General features: G+C 43.1%; 1 protein-coding gene across 10 annotated transcripts in view; it reads right to left on the reverse strand.

The window, feature by feature from the left end:
• Positions 1-24,783, reverse strand: part of LOC127426713 (neurexin-1a) — a 220,116-nt gene that overhangs the window by 53,657 nt on the left and 141,676 nt on the right. For all 10 annotated transcript variants that reach the window (XM_051673679.1, XM_051673678.1, XM_051673676.1 and 7 more), the window contains one exon: positions 7,046-7,227. In XM_051673679.1, coding sequence (XP_051529639.1) covers positions 7,046-7,227 — 182 coding nt within the window. The remainder of the gene's footprint in view (positions 1-7,045; positions 7,228-24,783) is intronic.

Genomic DNA, 24,783 nt, shown 5'->3' on the forward strand with positions numbered 1-24,783 from the left:
ACACTACAGTGGGGTCCAAAAGTCTGGAAAAAACATTGAAACATTGACCACACTGGATATTTAAAGTTGAAAGATTAAAAAAAATAAAAAAAATAATATTTGTTTTTAAACAAAGTTAAAGAAGAAAAATTAAGAAATCAAGGTCATATATCAAATGTAAGCAAATCCATGACAATTCATGACCATGTTACCACATTTGTACGATAGGTCAGATTTCCTGAATTTCATTCAAGAAAACAAGATTCTCACTGGAACTTTTTCAAATCATGCTGGGATAATATTGATCATTAGGTTTTGTACAAACATGAGTGCATGCTGTCATTAAACCAGGGCTTGTCAATTGGTGGCCCGCAGGCCAAATCCGGCCAGCCAATCATCTTTGTCTAGCCCTCCGACTGATTTAAAAAAATAATATAATTTTTCTCCCAATTTGGAATGCCCAATTCCCACTACTTAGTAGGTCCTTGTGGTGGCGCGGTTACTCACCTCAATCCAGGTGGCGGAAGACAAGTCTCAGTTGCCTCTGCTTCTGAGACTGTCAATCCGCTCATCTTATCATGTGGCTCGCTGTGCATGACTCACAGCACGTAGTGGCTTGTGCTACTCTCTGCGATCCATGTACAACTTACCACTTGCCCCACTGAGAGCGAGAACCCCTAATCGCGACCACGAGGAGGTTGCCCCATGTGACTCTACCCTCCCTAGCAACCGGGCCAATTTGGTTTCTTAGGAGACCTGGCTGCCTCCGACTGATTTTTGATAAAATTGCCTCACCATCTGAAATACCAGAGCACTCTCTGTGCAAAACTTAGCATTCACAGGCACGAGCCTCAGCAATCAACTGTGAGTTTAACCAGAGACAGGCCACTTCTATTAAAATTAATGGGAGGAATTAGAACACCCAACCAAAAAGCTCTAACACCGAACGGTCAACGGATGTTAAAAGGAAGTCCCATCTTACAGGTAAAAGAGCCAATCATCTTTTAGATACAGAAATCACCTGTGAATCATCACAAGAACATACATGCGTATTAGCTATACAAGCTGGGAAAATTGCATTTTTCAGGTAATCTGAGGTAAAGAAGCACAGTTTCCTTATCTGTCACTCACTCAACATTGTGTCGATGTAGTGACAATAGGGGTCACTCTTGGGAGCCCCAAACACCTCTGCTTTTTCAAAAAAGGCCAATAGGAATTGGTGAGTGGAATTTGCATGCCACTCCCCCGGACATACGGGTATAAAAGGAGCTGGTATGCAACCACTCATTCAGATTCAGATTTTCTCTTCGGAGCCGAGCGATTGCATTCAGTGCCCTGAATACAATTCTCCCTACCGATCACCTCAAACTGCTGGATTTTACGGCGCATTTCAGTGGCTTCTCCCCCTCTCCACCCGTGGAGTGCAGAGAACGCCCCTGGGCGCTTCAGTAGAACAACAAAAAGAGTATATTCTAAAAAGAGTATATTTTAGATTCTAAAAGAGCTACACACACGTAACATCTTTTTAAAGATGCCTTTCCGTTTGTGTGTTATTCCTGGTTGCGATCATTATCTCTCCGGCCACGATCGCTGTCTTATGTGTCTGGGCGCTGCCCACGCAGAAACTTCATTCGTGGATGGGTCTTTCCTCATTGCCAGAACATGATCATGGCAACATTGCGGTCGCGGCTTGCCTTCATAAGAAAGCAAGCCACCCCAGCAGCTCCCCGCCTCGGCCCTTCTACCTATGGATATGAGGCCGTGTCGGTTAGCATTGGGGGAGATTTGGGGACTCCAGTGGGACAACCTCCGCCACGTAAGCCCCCACGGACTTCCCATTCCTCATCATGCTCGCTTGCCCTGGTCGGGCTCTCGGATGAGACCACCGGCTCGTCTCAGGGTGAGTTCGACCTCTTATTCGGGGCCCGGGAAGACAATGTGCTATCGAGCGCAGCATCAGAGAGCGGGCTCATCCATTCTGACACGGAGGCTTCGGCTGGGCTACCCCCTTCGGGTGTGGTTGCCCAGTCTCAGGCCAACGCGGAAATGACGGACATGCTTTCCTGGGCAGCCGTGAGCGTTGGGCTAGAGTGAAACCCTCCATTCTCCCCTGAACCCTCGTGGCTTGATGATTGGTTCCTGGGCCCAGATCGTAGCTCATGGCTGCGCCCCGCTCTGGTTCCTTTCTTCCCGGAAGTGCATGAGGAGCTGACAAGATCGTGAGGGGCACCTTTTACTATCTGGTCCCGATCTTTTAGCTCCCCCGCTCACACTACCCTCAATGGTGGGGCGGCCAAGGGGTATTCGGTGATCCCCCAGGTGGGTAAGGCGCTCGCGGTGCACTTGTACCCGCAGAGCGCCACCACCTGGCACGGGCGCTCGACGCTCTCATCCAGGGCCTGTAGGTTTATGTCATCTCTGATGGCTAAGGCCTACGGTGCCGCTAGACAAGCCACCTCCGCCCTGCACGTCATGGCTCTCCTGCAGGTACATCAAGCCAAGGCACTAAAAGAGCTGCACAAGTGTAGTTCTGACCCGGGACTGATGCATGAACTGCACTCAGCGACCAACCTCACTCTCCGGGCGACGAAGGTCACAGCGTGGTCTCTCGGGCAGGCGATGTCCACCCTGGTGGTCCAGTAATGCCACCTTTGGCTCAACCTGGTCGACATGAGAGAGGCTGACAAGGCACGGTTCCTTGACGCCCCATCTCCCAGATTGGCCTGTTCGGCGACACCGTCGAGAACTTTGCCCAGCAGTTCTCGGTGGTGAAGCAGCAGACGGTGGCCATTCAACACATCCTGCCCCGGCATGGCTCAAGACCCCACACCCCATCTGCTCGTTGCCAAGGGTGTCCTCCTGCAGCAACAGCACCGGCTCCACCGCAGCCCACCCCCACGGCCTGGCCCCAGCGTAGAGCCCACACAGGAAGCAGACATCACCGTCTCACGGCCGGCCACCAAGAACCCTAGGAAGGCTTCGAAGCGCCCCTGAGATGGGCGACCCAGGGATGAGGGACCCGCTTCTACGGAGCTGGTAGACAGACCACTCCATCCCCCAGTGAGGGGCCGGGAGGAGAATCTTTTGTTTCATTTTTCGCCGCATGCCCTAGAGGCTGCGGTACCCAAAACTTCAACAAAAGAGTGGTTTCCTTGTTCTCTGGGTCACATGTCAAGTGTGCACGGCCGTTATCAAGACTGCCGTCCACCATCCCATTTTGGCAGGTTTGGCGCTTCAGCAGCAGACCCCCCGCCCCTGCGTGCCCAGCTGTGGCACAAACACGCCCACACCGGGTTGGTTCCGATGGTCTGTGGGGACGATCTTCCTCCTCTCCCCTCCTCGACCAATCTTATGGTGGGCGTCAGGTGCCAGGTAAGTGCTTCGATGTCTCTGGACTCAGCACGGCCACGGGGTTCGAGCCCCCTTGACGTGGTGCCTCAGGCTCCGCCCCACTGGTACGTCCAATGTGATTATCTCCTTGGTCCCCCTCACCCATAGTTTGGACGCGTGGCTCGCACTTTCCAACCCGTCGCGATGGCTGACCCGGATCATCCGACTCGGCTACATGATTCAGTTCACCAGGCGCCCGCCCAGGTTCAGCGGCTTCCGCAGGAGAGGCTGGAGGGGCAGCTGTCCCCCTCCACCTTGCAGGTGTATGTAGCTGCCATTTCGGCACATCACGATGCAGTGGATGGTAAGTATTTGGGGAAGCACGACTTGATCATCAGGTTCCTAAGAGGCACTAGGAGATTGAATCCCTCCAGACCGCACCTCATCCCCTCGTGGGACCTCTCTGTAGTCCTTCAGGGTCTATGGGAGCTTCCTTTGAGCCCCTGGAGTCAGTTGAGCTTAAGGCACTCTCTTTGAAGACTGCCCTCCTGACTACGCTCACTTCCATCAAGAGGGTTGGGGACCTGCAAGCGTTCTCTGTCAGCGAATCATGCCTGGAGTTCGGTCCGGGTTACTCTCATGTGATCCTGAGACCCTGACCGGGCTATGTGCCCAAGGTTCCCCTTTTAGGGATCAGGTGGTGAACCTGCAAGCGCTGCCCCAGGAGGAGGCAGACCCAGCCTTGGTGTTGCTGTGTCCGGTGCATGCTTTACACATCTATTTGGATCGCACGCAGCGCTTTAGAAGCTCTGAGCAGCTCTTTGTCTGCTTTGGTGGACAGCGGAAAGGAAGTGCTGTCTCCAAACAGAGGATCATCCACTGGGTCATTGACGCCATCGTGATGGCGTATCACACTCAGGACGTGCTGCCCCCCATGGGGCTACGAGCCCATTCTACTAGGAGTATAGCGGCCTCCTGGGCCCTGAACAGTGGTGCCTCTTTGGCAGACATCTGCAGAGCAGCAGGCTGGGCAAGACCCAACACCTTTGTGAGGTTCTATAATATCTGGGTTGAGCCAGTTTCGTCCCGTGTGTTGTCAGGTACGAGCAGGTAAGTTCTGGGACAGCTGACCGGGTGTACCACTTGTGCATAGCACCTTTCCCCTCCCATGAGGTGAAGACATGCACTTTAGACTCCCAGTCGTGTTCACAAGCTGTGATCCCTGGATGACTTTCCTCCTTAGCCCTGTGGCAGACGAGTTTGTGGAGAAACTCACTGCCGGCCCAGTGCGTGTGCTAATTAGGCCCTGTACTGAGGTAGGTGCTCCACATGTGCTGATTCCCCCGTAGGTGACCCCATGTGATATCTTCTGCTAAATTGTTTCCCTGTCGGTAAACTGCGTCTTCCTTGGGCAGAGGCCCTTCTGCCCCTGGTCACCATGTTTGTAGAAACTCCTCCCCCCTTGGGTAGGACCTACCATGGGACATCTCCACATGACATACTTCCGACAAGACTCGGTAAGACCATGTGACGTATTTCCACTCAAAATACCCCCCCTCAGGGCATGGTGTGGTCTCCGCGGTGTCTTCCCCATGGGAGTGACACCCCCCCGATGTAGACATTTATGGCCCCCAGTCAGTTAACAAATTACACTCTTTTTGGGGAGAAAAAAGAGGAAAAGAGGCCACGGATGGGCTAGCATGTCCCTATTTTTTGGGCAGTCGACTTGTTCCCGAAGGACCGTTCGACGCTCATAAGAGTGTTGGGGGAGGTTACGTGATGGCCTGGTGCACTGGCTATGAGGCACACAGCGGTCTGCCCGTCTCGCACCACCAGCCCATGTAACACAGTTCAGCTAGTTGTGGCATTTTGTATAGGGACCCCTAGTGTCACTACATCGACACAATGTCAAGTGAGTGACAGACAGGGAATGTCCTGGTTACTTTCGTAACCTCCGTTCCTTGATGGAGGGAACGAGACATTGTGTCCCTCTTGCCACAACACTGAACTACCCGCTGAAATGGCCGGGACCTTTTCTTGGCTCCTCAGCACAAAACCTGAATGAGTGGTTGCATACCAGCTCCTTTTATACCCGTATGTCCGGAGGACTGGCATGCAAATTCCACTTGCCAATTCCCATTGGCCTTTTTTCAAAAAGCAGAGGTGTTTGGGGCTCACTACATCGACACAACGTCTCGTTCCCTCCATCAGGGAATGGAGGTTACGAAAGTAACCAGGAAGTTATGATACCAGTGTTGTCAGATTTTACTTCTGATTTGAAATATGTTCTTTGATTGTAATCTTGACCAACCGTTTTTGAGCTTTTGGTGTTCCCTCATTCAAGTAGATATGAGCTGCACTGGCATGACTGGAAAAAGCCTCCAGGGAGCGTTCCAATGATGGCCGCCGGTGGACTGACTTGCTAGAAAGACTTTGGTTTAACAGTGCTCATTGGCATGTGCAACAGCATTCAGCCATAATCAGTTGTCCAGACTGGAGCATGTGCTTAAACTTTTCTGGCGATAGTTTAGTTACTCTGCTTTGCTAAACGTGGATTGCACCGCTTATGTGAACATTTGATTGTGTCTTTTTCAATAAAATTTATTTATTTAAATTGCTGGGTTGTTGTGTGTGGTCAAATCTACAGATGTAAAAAAAGATCACTGCAGTTGTTACAGAAATGTTGTCAGCACATCTTAGGCAACAAAAGAGAAATTGATTATGAAACCGAACATCCAACGAAAATGTGCTGAAAAGTTTGTTTTTATTCACTATTCTTGAAATGTCAAACGGGTGTACCTCATCAGTTCAGGGTGGGTAGTGCTCATAAAAACAGTGATACGTGAAACTGAACCTGCAAATGCCCTCATTATATTTGGCTCTATACAGCTGTGAGTCAGCTCTCTCAATCACGAACAGCACCAACTCTTATGATTATCTGTAAAAATTTCTGGCTCCTGCACTGGCTGTTGTGTACAAATTCACAATATTTGCAGGACTAATTTTTTTCACTGAATATCAGAATCAGAATCAGAATAGGATGATACTTTATAGAGAAAATGGAAGAATAGACATTTTATATTTTTTTTTCTTTTTTTTTTCAAAAATAAAATTTAATTGAAATGCATTCTCAAGTAAACATGTCATTTCTATAAGACCATTTTCATATGTGGGTTGATATTGTGAGAGGGCTTTAGCAGATCTAAATGTTTCTCCTCGGTTTTCATAATTTGTAAATCATAGTGCTAATAGTGCCAGACTGTAAAAAATTATAATTCAATATACAGTATACCCTGTGACTATATTCATATCAATAAATGCACAGTATTAAATGTGTTTTTTAAGTAACATGTTACTTGCAATGTAAGTGCTAGCTAAGATGAATACTGAAAAAAAAAATTGGCCCCGCAAAGTTTTCATCTGAATAATCTGGCCCCCGCAAGAAAATAGTTGAAGAGCCCTGCATTAAACCAAAAGGGTGTCTTACCAAATACTGAGAATATCTGAAATTCAATTTCATTTTCAATTATTACAATTCTGAAATTCAACTTTCCACTCAAAATGTTATGCAGATAAATAATTTGTAAAGATAATTTTTTTTTATCAAATTAGAAAAATCCCAGATAAAAGCATTTTCCCTAGTGGGTTCAGACATTTGGACTTCATTATGTGTGTTTTACAGATGGGACTGTGACAATGTATAATCTAGGGTGTGTTTATTTGTTTGTTCACTCACAATTTGGAGCTGCAGGTAGTCTCCCAGGCCAGAAGAGCTGTCCACCCTAACCAGGACTGCGTCCTTCTGCTGGGTGCTAAAGCCAACAGCCAGCCGGTCAGCTCGTGTGCTTGGTCTGTCATTGGGCGGCCATGTGTACACAATAAGCCCTCCATCTCGTCCGAATATGTATGTGGTTCCCACTGCAGAGAGAAAGAGAGACAGAATATTTAGTGTATGTACATATATATACAATGTCCCAAAAAAGCTTTTGGACACTTAAGCCAATGTACTGTAAGTGTGAAACCAAGTGACCAAATTTATTTTAAAGAAATATGGCACAAGCACACTTTTCAAACAAAATATTTCACAAAATGAAGTTTGCTAAGTTTAAATGATAAAATAAAAGACACATTACTCAAGATTAAGACAAAAGTATCTAAGTACTTTCTAGGAGTGAAACATTAGTGGAATATGTCCATATTTAATGTGATAAACTACACATGTGGTTACTCTGTGATATTTTGCCTGTCTCATTGTCTTGTCTCAGCTCCCTCCCCAATGCTGTCTTGTTCTGTGTTACAGGAGGAGCCTGCTGATCTCACCGCGGTACCTAAGGTCTACCACGACTTGAGAGCGGTGTTCAGTAAGTCCAGGTCTGCTTCTCTACCTCCGCACCACCCATACGACTGTATGATTGATCTAATTGATCTTCTCCACCTCGAGGTCATCTTTATTCAATCTCTGCTCCAGAGAGAGAGGCCAAGGAGAAGTATATCAATGATTCTCTTGCAGCAGGTATTATTCAACCCTCTTCTTCTCCAGCTGGGGTGGGGTTATTCTTTGTTGGTAAGAAGGATGGCTCCTTAAGACCCTGCATTGATTATCAGGGGCTGAATGATATCACTGTGAAGAATCGCTGTCCTTTATCGTTGATGTTGCCGGCCTTCGAACTCTTGAAGGGGGCCACCATCTACACAAAGTTGGACCTATGCAACACTTACCACCTGGTTTGGATAAGGGAAGAGAACAAATGGAAGACGGCTTTTAATAGTCCTACTGGGCATTTTAAGTATTGGTCATGCCTTTCAGCCTTTCCAATGCCCCAGCCTTCTTCCAGGCACTCGTTAATGACGTGCTCCGGGACATGGTCAGCCAATATGTTTTTGTATATTTAGACGACATCTTGATTTTTTCTCGCTCTTTGAATGACCATGTCCAGCACATCAGGCGGGTGCTTCAGTGGCTGCTGGAGAATCGTTTTTGGTCAAGGTGGAGAGGTGCAAGTTCCACGCACGGTCAGTTTCATTCCGTTTCATTTCATTCTCTCAGCCGACGGTATCCGAATGGATCCTGATAAGATTTAGAAGGGTTCTTATTAGCCAGCCCCAGATTCCCGTATGGTGATCCAGCGGTTTCTGGGGTTTGCCAATTTTTATCGCCGTTTCATTCAGAACTTCAGCCAAATTGCCGCACTTCTGACAAGTCTAGTTTCAGTTGGTCTCCACAGGCTTAGGTTGCCTTTTCCAAATGCTTTGTTTCAGCTCACATCCTTATAAGCCCTGACCCGTCTCATCAATTCGTGGTGGAGGTTGATATTTCGGAGGTCAGATTGGAGCTATATTGTCACAGAAGTCTCCGTCGGACGAGAGACTGCACCCTTGTGCGTTCTTTTCCCATCGGTTATCTCATGCAGAATGGAATTATGATATTGGCAATCTAGAGTTGTTGGCTGTAAGAATGGCTTTGGGGGAGTGGCACCATTGGTTGGAGGGGTCAGGGGTCCCTTTTTTGGTCTGGACCGACCATGAGAATCTAGAATACATCCACACCGTCAAGCGTCTAAATTCCCGGCAGGCTCGTTGGGCTCTTTTTTTTGGAAGGTTCTAAGAACGGCAAGATCAATGCTCTATCTCACTCTTTTGAAACTGATAGCACCTCCACCTCCTCGAACATTGTCCTGCAACCTTGTGTGTTAGTCACAGCAGTGTCTTGGGGGGCAGAGTCCAAAGTCCGCTAAGCCTTGCGTACCGTTCTTACACCCGCAAAGTGCCCAACAAACTTGTTGTTTGTTCCTGAATCAGTTCAGACCAATGTCTTCCAGTGGGGTCACTCATCTAACCTTGCCTTCCACCCAGGAGCCGCTCGTACTCAGGCATTAGTTAAGCAATGTTTCTGGTGACCTACGCTGGCACGGAACATTCATCAATTTGTCTCGGCCTGTCCAGTGTGCAATTGTGGGAAAACCGGTCGGCCTCCTTTGGGGCTCCCTCAGCCGCTGCCGATCCCTTCGAGATCCTGGCCCCACATTGCCATGGACTTTGTTACAGGCTTACCCCTATCCAATGGCAACATGGTCATCTTGACTGTGGTGGACAGATTCTCGAAGGCGGTCCATTTTATTCCCCTCCCCAAATTACCATCAGCGAGGGAGACAGTGGCTACTGTCATTGACCATGTCTTTCGCATCCATGGCCTCCCGAATGATGTGGTTTCTGACAGAGGTTTCCAGTTTGTCTCTAGATTTTGGGCAGAGTTTTACTGACAACTGGGTGCGACTGTGAGTTTGTCTTCTGGGTACCATCCTCTGACTAATGGACAGGCCGAGTGGGCTAACCAGGATTTGGTGAGGGTCCTGTGCTGTGTGGCCTCACATGAATCGTCGACTTGGAGTTCCCAACTTGCCTGGGTCAGTACGCACACAACTCCTTGCCGGTATCATCTATGGGTATGTCACCCTTCCAGTGTTGTTTCGGCTATAAGCCCCTTCTGTTTCCCTCCAAAGAACCCAACACCATTGTTCCATCCATGCATACCTTCCTTCAGATGTGCTGTCACACCTGGGTTTAAGCCCTCAGTTTACATGAGTGGTCAAAGGGTCTGGCTATCTTCCCAGGACCTGCCTCTCAGGCTACCTTCACGTAAACTGGGACCTAAATTCATTGGACCATTCACCATCAGTATGGTGCTTAGCCCTGTGGCGGTTTGACTTAAATTACCCCCTTTTTGAAGAGAATCCACCTGGTGTTTCATGTATTCAAGATCAAGCTCGTCATTCGCTCCCCGCTTCACCCCAAAACCCCTGTTCTGCTGCCTCCCCGTCTGATCGAGGGGGTCCCAGCCTACTCAATTAAATGTCTGTTGGATGTGAGACGGTGGGGCAGGAGTTTCCAATGTTTGGTAGACTGGGAGGGTTACGGCCCGGAGGAGAGAAACTGGATTCTGGCCCTTGACATTCTGGATCCCGCTCTCATCACTGACTTCCACTGGCATCATGGTGAACCTTCTGAGGTTGCCAGGAGTTGTCCTTGGGGGGGGGGGGGGGGTGTGGTACTTTCATGGTTATGGTGGGTTTGTTGAGTTTCTTCCTGTGTGTCTACGTGGCTGATTGCTGCCCTCTTGTGTTTTCCTCTGCTTCATGGACGGCGCAATTGACGTTCCCATGGGAATGCTTGTTTGTGTTGTTCATCAGCTAATTATCTGCACCTGTTGCTCATTTCCTCCTTCCTACTTATACCCTCATGTTTCTCTTTTTCATTGCCATATTGTTTCTCGTGTTATGTACAGTCTTTAGTCTAGTCTTGTTTGTTCATTTTTTCCTGTCTAGTTTTTTGTTCTTTGCTTGGCCAGTTAGTTTCCTGTTTTCCTGTCTGTGGAATTATAGCTGTTTTCCATCTCTACTTACCAGGATTACTCACCTTGCTGTTATTCTGGTTCTTCTCACTCAGGAGTCTCACTCTGCCCCACTACCACGCCTCTCAGCCATCTATGCCATCCCTGCGGCTGTCATCGCTGTCTCACCATTGTTGTCATGGCTGTCACCATCACTGCCTCAACTGCTACTCAACTTTAATGACTGTTATTTCTCCTGAGCTTTGCCATCTACCCTTATCTATTTACATCATCATTAAACTGTGTTTTGTGTATTTCTGCATCTCTGGGTCCTTCCTTACAAATTCTGACACCCACACTCATGATATCCCAGATGTGTATGACTTTCTTCCTTCAGCAGAACATAGAAATAGTGTCTTTTGGTGCGAAAAAGATAAATAAAAAAATATTTTTTAACCATAAACCATCGTTTCCGGTAAGCTTTACAAAAGCGGCAAGTTCACATGGTCTCTTGTGTGACGTATTCGTGTTGCCATGTTACAGACGCAATCTCACGTTTTTATTTCAGTTGAAACATCCAGGATAAGCACACAAACGCACCATTGTGAGTAAAGAAACAGATACAAATACAGATCTAAACCAAACCAACTAAGCTTCTGTACAGCGCTCCTCCATCTTAGTTGAAAAACAGCACTACACTTCCGGGTGGGTCGCAGGTGCATCAGTTCTCGCATGAACATGCCAACGTGATTACGTACCTGACCGCTGCTGACTGGAAGCGATTGATTATAGTTAAAAAGTACTTCAAATGTATCTTTTTCACAACAAAAGTGATCGTGTCTTCTATTAATTTAACAGGTGGTGTTGTATGGATGACGTTTATGCTGTCTGTCTCTTCTTTTTGGAGCTTCAACAGTCTGATCACCTTCCACTTGCATTTTAAAGAAACATACTGAGCTAAGATATTTTTCTGTGCTTCTTCAAATGTGTTCTGCTGAAGAAAGAAAGTCATACACACCTGGGATATCATGAGGATGAGTAAATGATGAGAGAATTTTCATTTTTGGGTGAACTAAAGGGGAAGTAACTTCAAAAATCCTCTAAAAATGACTTTTATACCAATTGGATAAAAGCAATTGCAAAATGACAAGGAAAAGTGAAGTTAGTTCTGAGTAAAAGTCTCATCATTTGCTTGCAGATTACATTTTGTTATGTAATTAAATGGAATTCATACATTTTAAGTGTGACTAAAGTGTCCAAAAGTGTCCAAAAACTTTTTGAAGGAAGTATTTTCACCTTTTTAAGCCTCTGAATTTCATTCTGTGCTTGTATGTGTGTGCGTATACCCGCATCTTTTGCTTCATTACACAACACGCGGGAGTATCTTGATGAACCCATCAGCATTCCAGACAGCCCCTGCGGCTTCCTGATTGGATAAATTATAGCCCTTAAGTGACCCTCAGTATTCTGATGTCACCAGGAGCACCTGTGTCTACTGAAGCTTGAGCTAAACAGAGTTGCTTTTGCTACAACCACTCAAAACACACATACATCCCCCATCCAAGCCCAGGGCTGATTGAACTGATTACAGCAACTCTCCTCACCCGCCGACACACCGGACAATCAATCTAGCCTCACGGCCCCCAGCGCAGCACCTACTTCTGCATGCATTTATTCTGCAAAAGGTGGGCAAACACACCACGGACCAGACAGCTATTCCTGCTCAGCGAGTCGCATGCTAATGCCTGATGGAGCTAATTACAGTGTCAGAGGCAGGTAGCTGACTGTGAGCAGGGTCACTGTGATTAAATGCCTGCAGGAAGGTTTTTTTGGTGAAAATTGATGATGCTTTTTGCATCGAGAGAGAGAAAAAGAGAGAAATGCTCAAGCCTAATGGAGTTGATCTCATTAATTGTGGACCGCGCTAGCTCTTTTGATCAGCCGTGACTTCAATAGTAAAATGGGTGAAACTGACTCGACTGTGGCAGGTGCAACCATGATAATGTTCACAGAGCAAAGAGCTCATCAACCTCAAGATAACAACCTCAGGAGATGCGAGGTGCACTTCAATGCTCTCCTCTCCTCAGAGCATGACTGTTGTGCTTCTGAGCTCCAGATGCAGATAAGACAGGCATTGGAGTAGCACAGCAAAAAACCAGAGTAAGAGGCCCTTAGTTACAGTGCTGATAGCTGTTTTAGGAGGCCTGGGTTATTTCCTGGCACGTTTCTCTATTTGCAGAGCTGTGCTCATTAACTCTACTCTGTGTGATTTTCACCAGTGAGCTCTCGGTGGACCCCTTGACTGTATCTCATTGAGACTCTTTCACACAGTGTCAGTGATCAGCCTGACCCCCTTGGAAAACAGCACCCTCGGGGCACATACCCACACATTCGCTCACACGGCTACACAAATGCTCATAAACGCACACAGATTCGCACACAAACTAACATGCACCCGGTCTGCTCCAGTGACGACTCCCTGGACGATCTTGCTCAGAACACAGGGAGATGAGTTTTGCTCATTAGTGGGGCTCAGATGGTTGATTTTCACACACACATATGCGCACAGGCCATGCTGGATGAAAAACAGATAGGAAGAGTGAACGGATTTGATTTCGGCTCTGTTGAAATCTGTTTTGTGCAAAGTGCTATGGCTGCCTGCCTCGTATCTATTGCTCAGTATGATGGCAATTCACAGCTGTGGGTGAGTGAATGGATTTGCCGAGAAGGGAAGCGTAAAGCTGTGCAGAGATTTCCAGGCACAAATGGCTAGGGAAGGGTGCATCTAAAAGTTCAAATTAGTGCCATCAACATTTAAAAATAAAAGTTGACATCTGACATACATTTACATTAGAAATAATGTACAGTCAGCCAGTCATTATAGCAAAATAAACCCCAAAATCTTGTATTATCCTAATGAGGTTTATTTAGACCAGCTGACTGTACATTGTCCCACTTTTTAAACGGCCACTTTCTAATTAAGTAAATGGACATGAAATACTGGTTTGATTTGAAATGACCACAGAATGCTGCAATTGGCCAATTAGAATCAAATATTCCAGAAAGCTATGTAATAATTCTGTTTAAATATGCAAGATTCTTGGAGCTATGGCATAGAGACACATGCTCCAGACATGATGAGACATGGTGCTCATGTGGGAAAAGTGAGTTTGAATCTGGCCTGTGTCATTTCTCGATCCTGTTACCGTGTTTCTCTCCACTTTCATTATCAATAAAATGACAAAAATCTAAAAAATATAAATCTGCTGGATTCTGTGTGCAATCTTCTCTTATTCCAACTACTTGGGAGCTTCTCCACAGACCGTCTTTTCTTTATTGTCTTATCTCTCTCAACCTGACTTTTTCACTCCCATCCCTGATGTGGTTAAGGAGCTTGCTGCTCTCCCTCTAACGGGGTTAAATCTCTTCTCTGAAGTCTATTTTCTGATGCTGTTAAATGAGGCAGGCGCTTTGTGCAAGCCAGACCATTAGCCCCTTAAATATGTTCCATCATCTCGGCTGGGTGGGCAGCTGGGTCTGGGTTTTAAAGAAGACCCTCACTACCTAACAACCATGTGGATCTTTCCACTCCAATGCACTTCTAAGGTCAATCAACACGAACAATCAAAAGGGGAGCGAGCGGACTGCCGCCCCTCAAAAAAGCTGTGTCTGAATGCTTGGGAGAGCTGTTCTAATGAGATAGATATTACCTGGCCCTCTGGAATCCCATCATAACCGTAATCTCCTTTATGTGCTGGAGAAATTAAATTACGTACCAGCTTCTTCTTCTTCTGCCAGGCCCTCAGAGGCTATACCTAGATCCCTCTATGCTTTTATACACAAGCTGAAAGACTACATTTGCTTAAGATTCACTCTTTGTTTGCATAAGACTGCAGAATTTCCCATGAATGTGTATGAATTTTAAGTTTGCTGGAGCTGTGGCCTCTAGGTTAGCGCATGTGCTAGGGGCATGCGTATCACAGGGGGTACTTAAAGGGATAGTTCACCCCAACATGAAAATTATGCCATATTTAATCACCCTTATGTTGTTCCAAACCTGTATGTCTTCTTTTCACCCATGATACACTAAGGGATATTTGGCGAAAAATGAGACTCAGTCACTATTATCTTTCATCACATTTTTCTTTCTTTTTTCTTTTTTTATTACAATAAAAGCATATGGGTGACTGAGGCTAACATTCTGCCTAACATCTTCTTTTGACGACAACATGAGGGTAAGTAAACACTGATACAATTGTCATATTTGGGAAGTAAATTAACTATCCCTTTAAGCAAGTTCAAAAGAGTACTTGGAAAGATTTTTACGTTTGCTTTGCGAAAACTATAAAAAAAAAAAAAAAATTGACTTGAAAATATTAGTGCTGTCAACAAAAAAACAAAACAAAAACAAAACTACTAATAGATTAAAACGACACCTAATCATGATTAATCTTAGGATTTGTCAATTTTTTGTATTAAGGAAAACAAAAATGACACTCATAGCAGAACATATGTGTCTGTTTTTCACTCACAGTTTTGTTTTTGTTTTAAAAGTGACATATATAATGTTAATGATCATGCTAATTGATATCCAGTATAATATGAGTTAAAAGTAACACATTTCTGCTTTGGTGTTAAAAAAGACTGTGGGGGTAGAAAAAGGTTGGGTAGCACTGACACACAAGTTCGAATCCTGCATGTGCCATTTCCCGATCCTATTCCTCTCTCTTTAAAAAAAATCTTTTCATGTGCAAAAAAAGCTTTGAGGATAGAACAATTCATATTTCAGCATCTGATTTCTTGTTTCTATGTTTAAATGTAAAATCAATGATATCCAATACAGTCATTGTCTTGGGTGCTCATACAAAGCAAATCTTCCTGCAGAAATACACAATATTTATAAGCTGTGCTGAGCTGACTTTCCATCAATAAACACTTGAGAAACACAAAACCTTCTGCTTGTGCCTTGGATGAGGGAATGAATTGAGCTCCTATTCTATTCCGCTTCATGTCCCTAGATGCCTCTTGCCTGAAAACACAGTCATTGTGAAGACCCTGGCAGTTTGGTCTAAAATTACAGTGCATTGCGTTAGGCTGCCCACCTCCTACTTGCATGCTAGAATGAGGAACATCAGTCAAACTCTGCAGGGTTGGAGTCATTCACCCGATGGGCAAACACACACTTACACACACACAATACAGTTGGGCTTTGCACATCTAGTGAGTACAAACAAACACACACACATGCAAACACACATGCACCCCACTGGTATGAAAATGCTGTCAAAATAAAAGGAAGGCAAAGTGAAGACCCCACATAGAGAACTATACACAAACCCAAAATGACACTTCAAAGTAGCAAAAACTAGATGACATGCTGTACTGTAACCTTCACGAGTCTCTGGAGTATTGCAAGTGACAGTGTTGTTTTGAACATATGATCATCTGGGTAAATGTACAGGCATGCACCGCTTTTGTGCGTGTTTTCCATCCATCCAAGGCCGTAACCATGTCGGGGGGGGGGGGGGTCATGGGTGTTGAGTTTACAAATATAATGGTCCTCTTTGGTCCTTTAATATAGTAAAGGTGCTGAATGCAATAATTTTCTGAATAAAGGCTTGAAATGTAATAAACGCCCAAGATTGTATAATTTTTGTTTTTAAAAGATACATGTATTTTTAAAGTTCACACAGTACAAGAAAAACACTGTGTCTGCATTGCTAGCAATTTGCCTGTTTCAGTCATACTGTTTCTTTATTGTGCTGTCTCAAAGAAAAGATGAATATAATTTGAATTTGTTCCATCATTGATGTGTCTGTAAAATGACTGGCTAGCAAAAAGAAGCATGTGGGTTTTGAACAACATAAGGGTGAGTAAATGAGTGAGTAAAAGTAAATTTTCCATTTTTAGGTGAACTACTCTTTTAACTGGTGGCTCATTTTTTGAGCATAAACCTGATAAGACATACTCAAAATAAATGGTCTCTTTTAAAAGTAGACTCTTAGGAGATACAGTGATTTTAAATTATTACCTAATAATATTTGCATTATGAATATATGACACTGTCCTTGCCAAAACCTAAAAGCACAATAGAAGTCACAAGTCACAGGTTTTACCATGTTCTAGTTCTGATCTGAGTGATAACACTCTGCTTTGTTTTTGTTTTTTATATAGATAATTTTCTTAGACAATGTCTAAAAAAAAAAGGTACTTCAAAAGCATGCCAGATTACCACATTCATTCAATTCCTTTACAATATACACACATTCGCTTTTTTGTCTTAAGCCTGATTTGCTGAAAACTGCTCCGTTAATGTTTTCACATTCACAATTATGAATGACATACAAATCACGTACTGTACATGACATATTTAAAATTCAAAATAGCGAATTTTGCCAAATGGTTAATAGATTGCACCCTTGGAAATTGATGTCGGTCGGTACAACATTTCAGTCACAGTGGTCAAATGTTGCATGTTTAGTTAGATACTTACATCTCACATGACACAAACACTTTTAACCTGAACTGTTCGCTGATGCGTGGCACAGGGATAATCCACGAGTTTCCCGCTTAGCATCTTAAACTTGAGCCTTGCCTTCATCGATTTGATTGGACATTGACAAGCGGTGTTAAGACTACTGAGCACGGTAAAAATTAAACTTTTTTAAACCATTATGTTATTCCTGCAACAACTTAATGACAATTAGACAGTGGTGCATAATGAACTGCAGCAGAACAGTAACAAAGATATCAATTTGGCCATATCTGATTATTGGGGGGGGGTATATTGTGTAGTATACTCAAAGTATATTGTGGTTTTGGCCCTGCGGGGGGCTAGTGTGAGTGTGTTGATGTTTTTTATGTGAAGCAGTTATAATGTTTTTGTGAAATATGAGTCTGTGACAATGTATTTGTTTATTAAACATTCAGTGCGAGTGGTGCTGCAACTACAAAACTGAGGCTTCTGCGATAATAAACAGGCAATTAAAAAGTGAATTACTGCAGCTCCAATTACCAGACTGACACCACAGAGCTCCACACCAACTGGATAATTACAGGCAACAGCTCGAGCGGAACACTGGCCAACCTAAGAGTGTGCGGATGTGTAGATGAATGTGTGTGTGAGTCTTTGGATATGTGTGTGTTTGACGCTGGTAAACTGGCCATTATCATCAGCTGAAACAGCAAGTAAGATGTTCATAAATTTGACTGCGGTTTCTCCCTGTTCCTTTCCTGGGAATCGACTTCAGATGCAGACTTCAAAATGAGCTGGCATGTTTATGATAAGTCGAGCACAGTCTTTTATTCTGCCCAGAAAAAAATGGAGGAAGGAATGAATGAAGGAAAGAAAGAAGCAAGGAAGGAAGAAAGGAAGGAAAAAGAAAGAAGGGAGGGAGGGAGAAAAAAAGAAAAGGAAAAAAGTAAAAAGGAAGGAAGGGATGAAAATGAAGGAAGGAAGAAAGAAAGAAAGAAAGAAAGAAAGAAAAAGGAAGGAAAAAGAAAGAAGGAATGAAGAAGGGAAAAAGAAAGGAAGTAAGGAAGGATGAAAGGGAGGAAGGAATGAAGAAAGGAAAGATGGAAGGGAGTGAGATAAAAAAGTTGAAGGAAGGAAGAAAAAAGAAGGAAGGAAGGAAAGAAAGAAGGAATGAAGGAAGGGGAAAAGAAAGGAAAGTAAGGAAGGATGAAAGGAAGGAAGGAATGAAGGAAGAAAGAAAGGAAGGAATGAGATAAATAGATCGTTTGCATATGCTGCATTTTAAAAGTGAGTGCTTGTGAATTTGTGGAGCCGATGTTGTGCAGGCATAGAAACACAAACTGCTCATATCTTTAAGAGATCAATGGCTCATATATGGAAAACACTTTTATGAGCATCGCATACCCTGTTTGTAGCGGATGATGGCAGGCAGAGTGCTAATTCACTTTTTAGCATGAGTAATATACAGTCTACATATTTATTTATTTATATAGTAGCCTTTTGTGGTTTAATAATCACTGTGATTCACGTAGCGACTGTCTTTTCCGAATTGGGAATAACCTCCTTGGTCTAACAACACAGAAACACTTCAAAATAAAAGCTCAATTTAAATGAAAAAAGAATGACAGAAATAGATCATTACTATATAATTATGTAATTTTCATTGTTATACTACTACTACTCATATTAATAATAATAAATCAATAGTAACTGTATTATATTTAAACAATATCTCACATCTGTGATGCTCTATTATGCAACACTTTATTTGACAAAAATAACTTCAGTGTTGTATTTAGGATTGTACTGTGAGGTTCTGTATAAGATCACTTTTTTTGATAAATATAATTTCATTTTGAAAATTAATTGTTATACTTTTATTTGATTAAAGTTGTAATTAATGTATTTATTTAAACAATTTTGATGATAAAATTGAAATTAACTGCTGATATTGAGTTCAGAAAAAAACAAAAAAAAAACAAACAGGTATTGGTATCGGTATCGGCAAGTACTAAAAAAATATCGGTACTTGTACTTGTTCTCAAAAAAATGGTATCGGAACATTCCTAGTAGTTCATTACTTATGCTTATGTTCATTACTATAAACAAGGTACCTCGACTGGATGTCACTCCAAAAATCATACATAAACATCCAAGATGTCACTCCAAAAATCTTACATAAACATCCAATTGTTTTTGTTTTTTAGTACACTCAATGAGGCTCTTGTCAAACATGAGCACAAATGGCCCTGAATTATTGACACTACCAACAAGCTTCTCCTTGAACTAGACCAAATCAAATTATATATGCTGTCATGCCACACGTGAAACTTTTTTCTTTATCTGAGCTATATTTTTGATATATCGGGGAACATTGTTTGAAAAAGCTGGCACATATCTTTGTTCAACCTGAATGAGTGGTGCTTTACCACTGTTCTTAGACACCACATAACTTCAGCCTGCAATGAATCAGATGCTGTTTATTTATTTGCACCAATACAGCAATTCAGTTTACCTAATTAAAAGCAGTATTTACCAACATACTGTATATTCTCACTAAAACATTTTTGTGAATTAAAAGTACATGCAAAATTTGTGCGCTCTCTCTCTCCAACTTATAGCACGAAAAAAACATGAATGCACCGCTAAGGTTATGTTGAAAGATACGGTACAACTTAGTGAAATGTGTCTTCTCATGTAATCGCCCAGTCTGTTAATGTTGAAATGACAACGGAGAAAATGAAAGCAGCACTCAAAGGATCAGCGCATATGCACACTGAATGTAAACATGAAAACCGCGTGCCCACTCTATTCTCTGCTATCTGCGAGGCGTGAAAGGTTTTCATTCAACCTTACGGCCCAAGGATGGAAATGTTAATAAAAGTAATTATAATACTATTGTAATTATAATAAGTATTGTAATTTAAGACTTTTTAATACTTTTTAATGGCCTTATTTTTCAGCTAATTTATTTAATACCTTTTAATACTTTTTAATGACCCGTGGATACCCTGGGAATGAAGGAAGAAAATAAAAGGAAGGAAGGTAGGAAGTGCTGCCTAGACTTTGACCAAAGTAAGGAAGGAAGGAAAGAATGAAGGAAGGAAAATAGAAAGGAAGTGATGCCTAGACTATGACCGAAGGAAGGAAAGAAATAATAAAGGAAGGAAGGAAGGAAAAAATACAGGAAGTAAGTGCTGCCTAGACTTTGATGGAATTGATTTTAGACGCAGGTTTCAAAACGAGCCGTTATGTTTATGATACATGTAGGTCCAGCTCAGCGCATGGCAAGTTTTATTGTCTGCCCATGAAGGAATCCTCCTGGGTGAGAGACGGGGGCTCATGGTTGGCAGAAATTAGGCTCTGGGGGTCCGTGGTGGTGGGTGGGAGCCTCAGGACACAGTTGATAGTCTATATGGACAGCTCTAATACTGTTCAGTTCCAGCATGCCTCGTGGGTTTGATTTTTACATGCATCATTGGACCCGTCAAAACATTTTCCTTTCCGTTCATTAATACTCTCTTCAGTTTTTATTGTCAGACCTAAGGGGACCGAATGAATCAGAACTAATACAATAAAACCCGTTGTGAAATGTAAAGTCTTCTGATTTATTTTAGTTCTCATGTAATTCAAGGAAAATAGCCTGGCACAAACTGAATCATCTACAAAACTAGAAAGAAGCCAGCACATTATTACAGTACAATATTCCTATGAGGATATTTTAGATTTATAACAACTAGAATTCATACACACACAAGAATACACTCTGTGCTGCTTCACATAGTTAGTTGATACAATAGGGCATTGCTGGAGAAATAAAACAGCAGTTCATATATGAAAAGAGAGCACTGAAGAGTGAAAGAGGCAGGGGACGCTGGGGTTTGTGGTCATGGCAGAGCTGTGGTATTTCTCCTGCTGACCTTTCCTGGGCCAATTAAGGCAGACCTGGGAATGAGTGGTCAGTGCTGTGTTGGCTGAAAGCCTGTCTGCTGTGGCACTTTAGTGGATGCTGTTTTGATTTGCTTTATAACAAGTTTTCAACTCCTGAGCACCTCCAGGGGTTTAGGAGACGATGAGTCTTAGGTTAAGGGTGTGTGAGAGTGTGCGTTCACCTGCAAGTGTATATGTGTGTTAATCTGTGTGTGCGATTTGCATTTTGTGTTGCAAGGGAGAGATAAAGGAAGGAGGTAAGGAAGGACGGAAGGAAAGAATGAAGGAACAATGAAAGGAAGGGAAAGAACAGAAGGAAGGAAAGAAAGAAAAAAGAAAAAAGGAAGAAAGGAAAAAAGGAAAGAAAAGAAAAAGTAAGACCTAGCCTAGACTTTGAGCGATGAATTCACAAATAACTCTTTTATTAGATGGAAGGTGTGTGTAGTGATCTCTGCAGGTTTATGAGCATGTGTGTGTGTGTGTGTGAGTGTGTGTGTCAGTACGTCCACTCTAAGCCTCCCTGAGCCCCATGTGTGAGCTACAGTGACATAATAAGAAATCTCTCTGGAGGTTTGGCTTGACTGGGTTTAGATTACACACTACAGCTATTGTTCTTTCTCTCCCTCTCTCTCCTCAACTCCCTAGGTTCACTTGGGAGAGTGGATAGCATTTAAAGAATCAATCACCACCATACTATAAAGGGGATGATATGTCTTTCTCATATATTCTGAAACACAAACAATGTACCCACTACATAGTGCAGTGTGTACCCTGTGTAGTCACTCTCAGTCTCACTGTGTTTGCTGCTGGAGATACTGTATCATTCCCAATGGAATATCACTGTCGGGTACATAGTCTTTGACCACTTAGTTCAACTCTTTGCCTCCTTTAATTCCCTCAATCTTCCTCTAAGTCAAGACAGCCTACACTCCAAATTCTCAGCCTCTCTGAGTATCATGTTTAACCAGGCCCATCACCATTCACTAGCAAATCCATGCCATCCTCTTATTATAACAATTCAGGCCTCTCAAACCACAGCTATGACATAAAGAGAAGATTTGCAGTGATGAGCAAAGAGAGAACGACAGAAAAAGAGAGATGCAGCATAACGAAACACCTCATACACTCCAAAAATTCCTGTTTAAAACTGTAGGCCATGGAAACATATGCATGTATACACTTACACATTCACTTATTTAAAGAGGCAGGGGGAGTGATGTTTAACATGCACTGTCCGATCTACACTGGAAATTGCTGATGATACATTTTTCTGTAGGTGTGAGAGGACTTTTAGCTATCAGTGTCGTATAGCTATCAGTGCAAAAAGAGCAATGCATCTCTCAGGTAAGCATCTATTTAATTTGGTGAGTGAAAGTGCTTTTCTTGCTTATTTTATTTCCTGCAATGAAAGCATGACGTTAATGTCTAACACAGTCTTATTCCAACTCCACATTGAAAATAATAATAAAAAAATTTGCATCTGGGTGGCATAGCCTACAGTGGGGTCCAAAAGTCTGAGATCACTTTGAAAATCTGTGATTCAAAGTCAAATTTAAAACTGGAAATAAAGGGAACGTTTCAGGATTTTGAACATTTTAAAATAAAGAAATGTTGTGATGTAAAATGAATAAGAAATAATTAAAATTCTGAACTATTTTCATGGTTACAAATCAAATAAGAAAATTTGTGACAATGTTGACCATGATAACATCTTAGTACAAAAGGTTTATTCAGCTTGTATTAGTTCTGATTACAAGATGCTCTGTGGAACATTCTTAAATCATACAGGGACAACATGCTGGAATCCTCGAGTGCATGCTATCATTAAAGCCAAGGGGGACAGACCAATAACTAAGTAATTCTGAAACTCATGTAAAATGTTCAATTTACCTTTTCACTCATATTGTTATGCTCATAACAATTTCTAATTAAATATTTGTATTAAATTAAAAACTGCAAAACAGAAGCATTTTCCTTTAAAACTTTGCACCCCACTGTATATACATTAACTGAAACTGTGAAGGTTTGTTAATTTTAGCAATATTACTGAGCAAGAAAGAGGAGTGCAAGAAAAAAGTGCAAGACTACAGAAAAAAAGAGGAAAAGAGGGAAAACGGAATAGGTTTGACTTTAAAACACTGTGCTGGAGCTCGGGGTAAATTCTGATAATTTGTCTCACATTCTGCTTTCATTTTCACTACATTTTCAATCATTTCGATGGGAGAAAGGGCACATTTACTGGCACACACAGACAAGGGCACACACACACTTTCATACACTCCACATAACATACTGTTAATGGTTTTAAAATGGTAATTTTGCTGCAACAACAGAACTCTCGCTGTTCTCAAACTCTTCATCGTGGCATAATAAAACAGAGCTGGAAGCAGGTAGGACTGGAATATTTTTAGTTTTGCTGTTCATGTTGTAAATGCTGTAGTATATAAGCCGGGAAGCATTATTATCATTATTTGAGCTTGTGAATTATGATCTGCTGTGAAAAATGTTACAGAATATTACTGGTCGAAAGAAGTCCGGAGGTTTGAGAGATTTAGATTAGCTTGGTCAGGAGGGGGGGTTGGGACAGAAGCAATGGACCCTGATGCGCTGCCTCGATGCCTTGGGGGACGCATGCAAGCAGCGGACTCTGTGATCTAAGCACACCCTGCCATTAGAGATGCCAGCTGTGTCACATGCGCACACACACACACACACACACACACACATACACACACACACACACACACACACACACACACACAAATAAAGAGAGAAAGGAAGAATATGACAAAGACAGAGGGAATGAGTGATAGAGAGAGAGGCAGAGAAGAAGAGGGAGGGAATAACCAAGAGCCTCTCCGAAAGGATGATAAATGACTCGTCTCAGTTCACAAGCTTCCGCTCTCTTCTTCCAGCCTCTACTCAATAGTGTGTGTGTTTTTTTTTTTTTTTATCAAAGCATAATCTGAGGATAATGCTGAAAGGCAGCCAGGTCTCGTTATATAAGTGCAGTGGATCACATACTGACAGCTCAAGCCCCTCTGCACACAAAGCGTGGAAATCGCCCTGATAGTTTTAAACAGCCATCCGCAATGAGACAATAGAACACAAACTGGGGGAAAAACACTGGTGCAATAAAGCAGAAGGTGTTCACTTTATACTGCACACTAGTCTCAGAAGCGCTAGCCAATGGGATTTAATGGCTCCACAGAAGTAATAGAGTTTCAAAGGAGGTGTGGGGGGTGTACTGTGGAAATCACTGTCTGACCCTGGGGTCTAATAGCTTGCATAAAAGCCTGTCCACTGTCCCTTCTAGACCGAGTACATTCAATTCGGCCAGTTCGCTGCGTTAAAAACACACACACACACACACAAACACACACACACACACACAAACACAACGCGGTGCGGTGACTACAGTGCAGTTGATGAAATTAAAAATAATTTGATCGTGTCAAATGGTTAGTTGGAGTCAGCTCGCAAGGATGTGGCCTTTTAAACAGGAAAGGTTAAGGGTTTGGCCCAGGTGCTAATATAAACATAGCCCCCTCAAATGGCCCCTAGAAATAACACAAGGACATTAAATCTGCTGTGTGTGTTCAAGCATAGTCAGCGTAACGGGAGGCTGAATTGCTGGTCGTTTAATGATTGTGGTGCAGCCAACGCTAGACTCTCAACATTTGTACCCTGCAAAATGTATGTGCATAATGCTCAGAAACACCACAAAATATTTCTCTTTTCC

Source organism: Myxocyprinus asiaticus, chromosome 36, assembly GCF_019703515.2.
Source record: "Myxocyprinus asiaticus isolate MX2 ecotype Aquarium Trade chromosome 36, UBuf_Myxa_2, whole genome shotgun sequence".
NCBI classification, from domain to species: Eukaryota; Metazoa; Chordata; class Actinopteri; order Cypriniformes; family Catostomidae; genus Myxocyprinus; species Myxocyprinus asiaticus.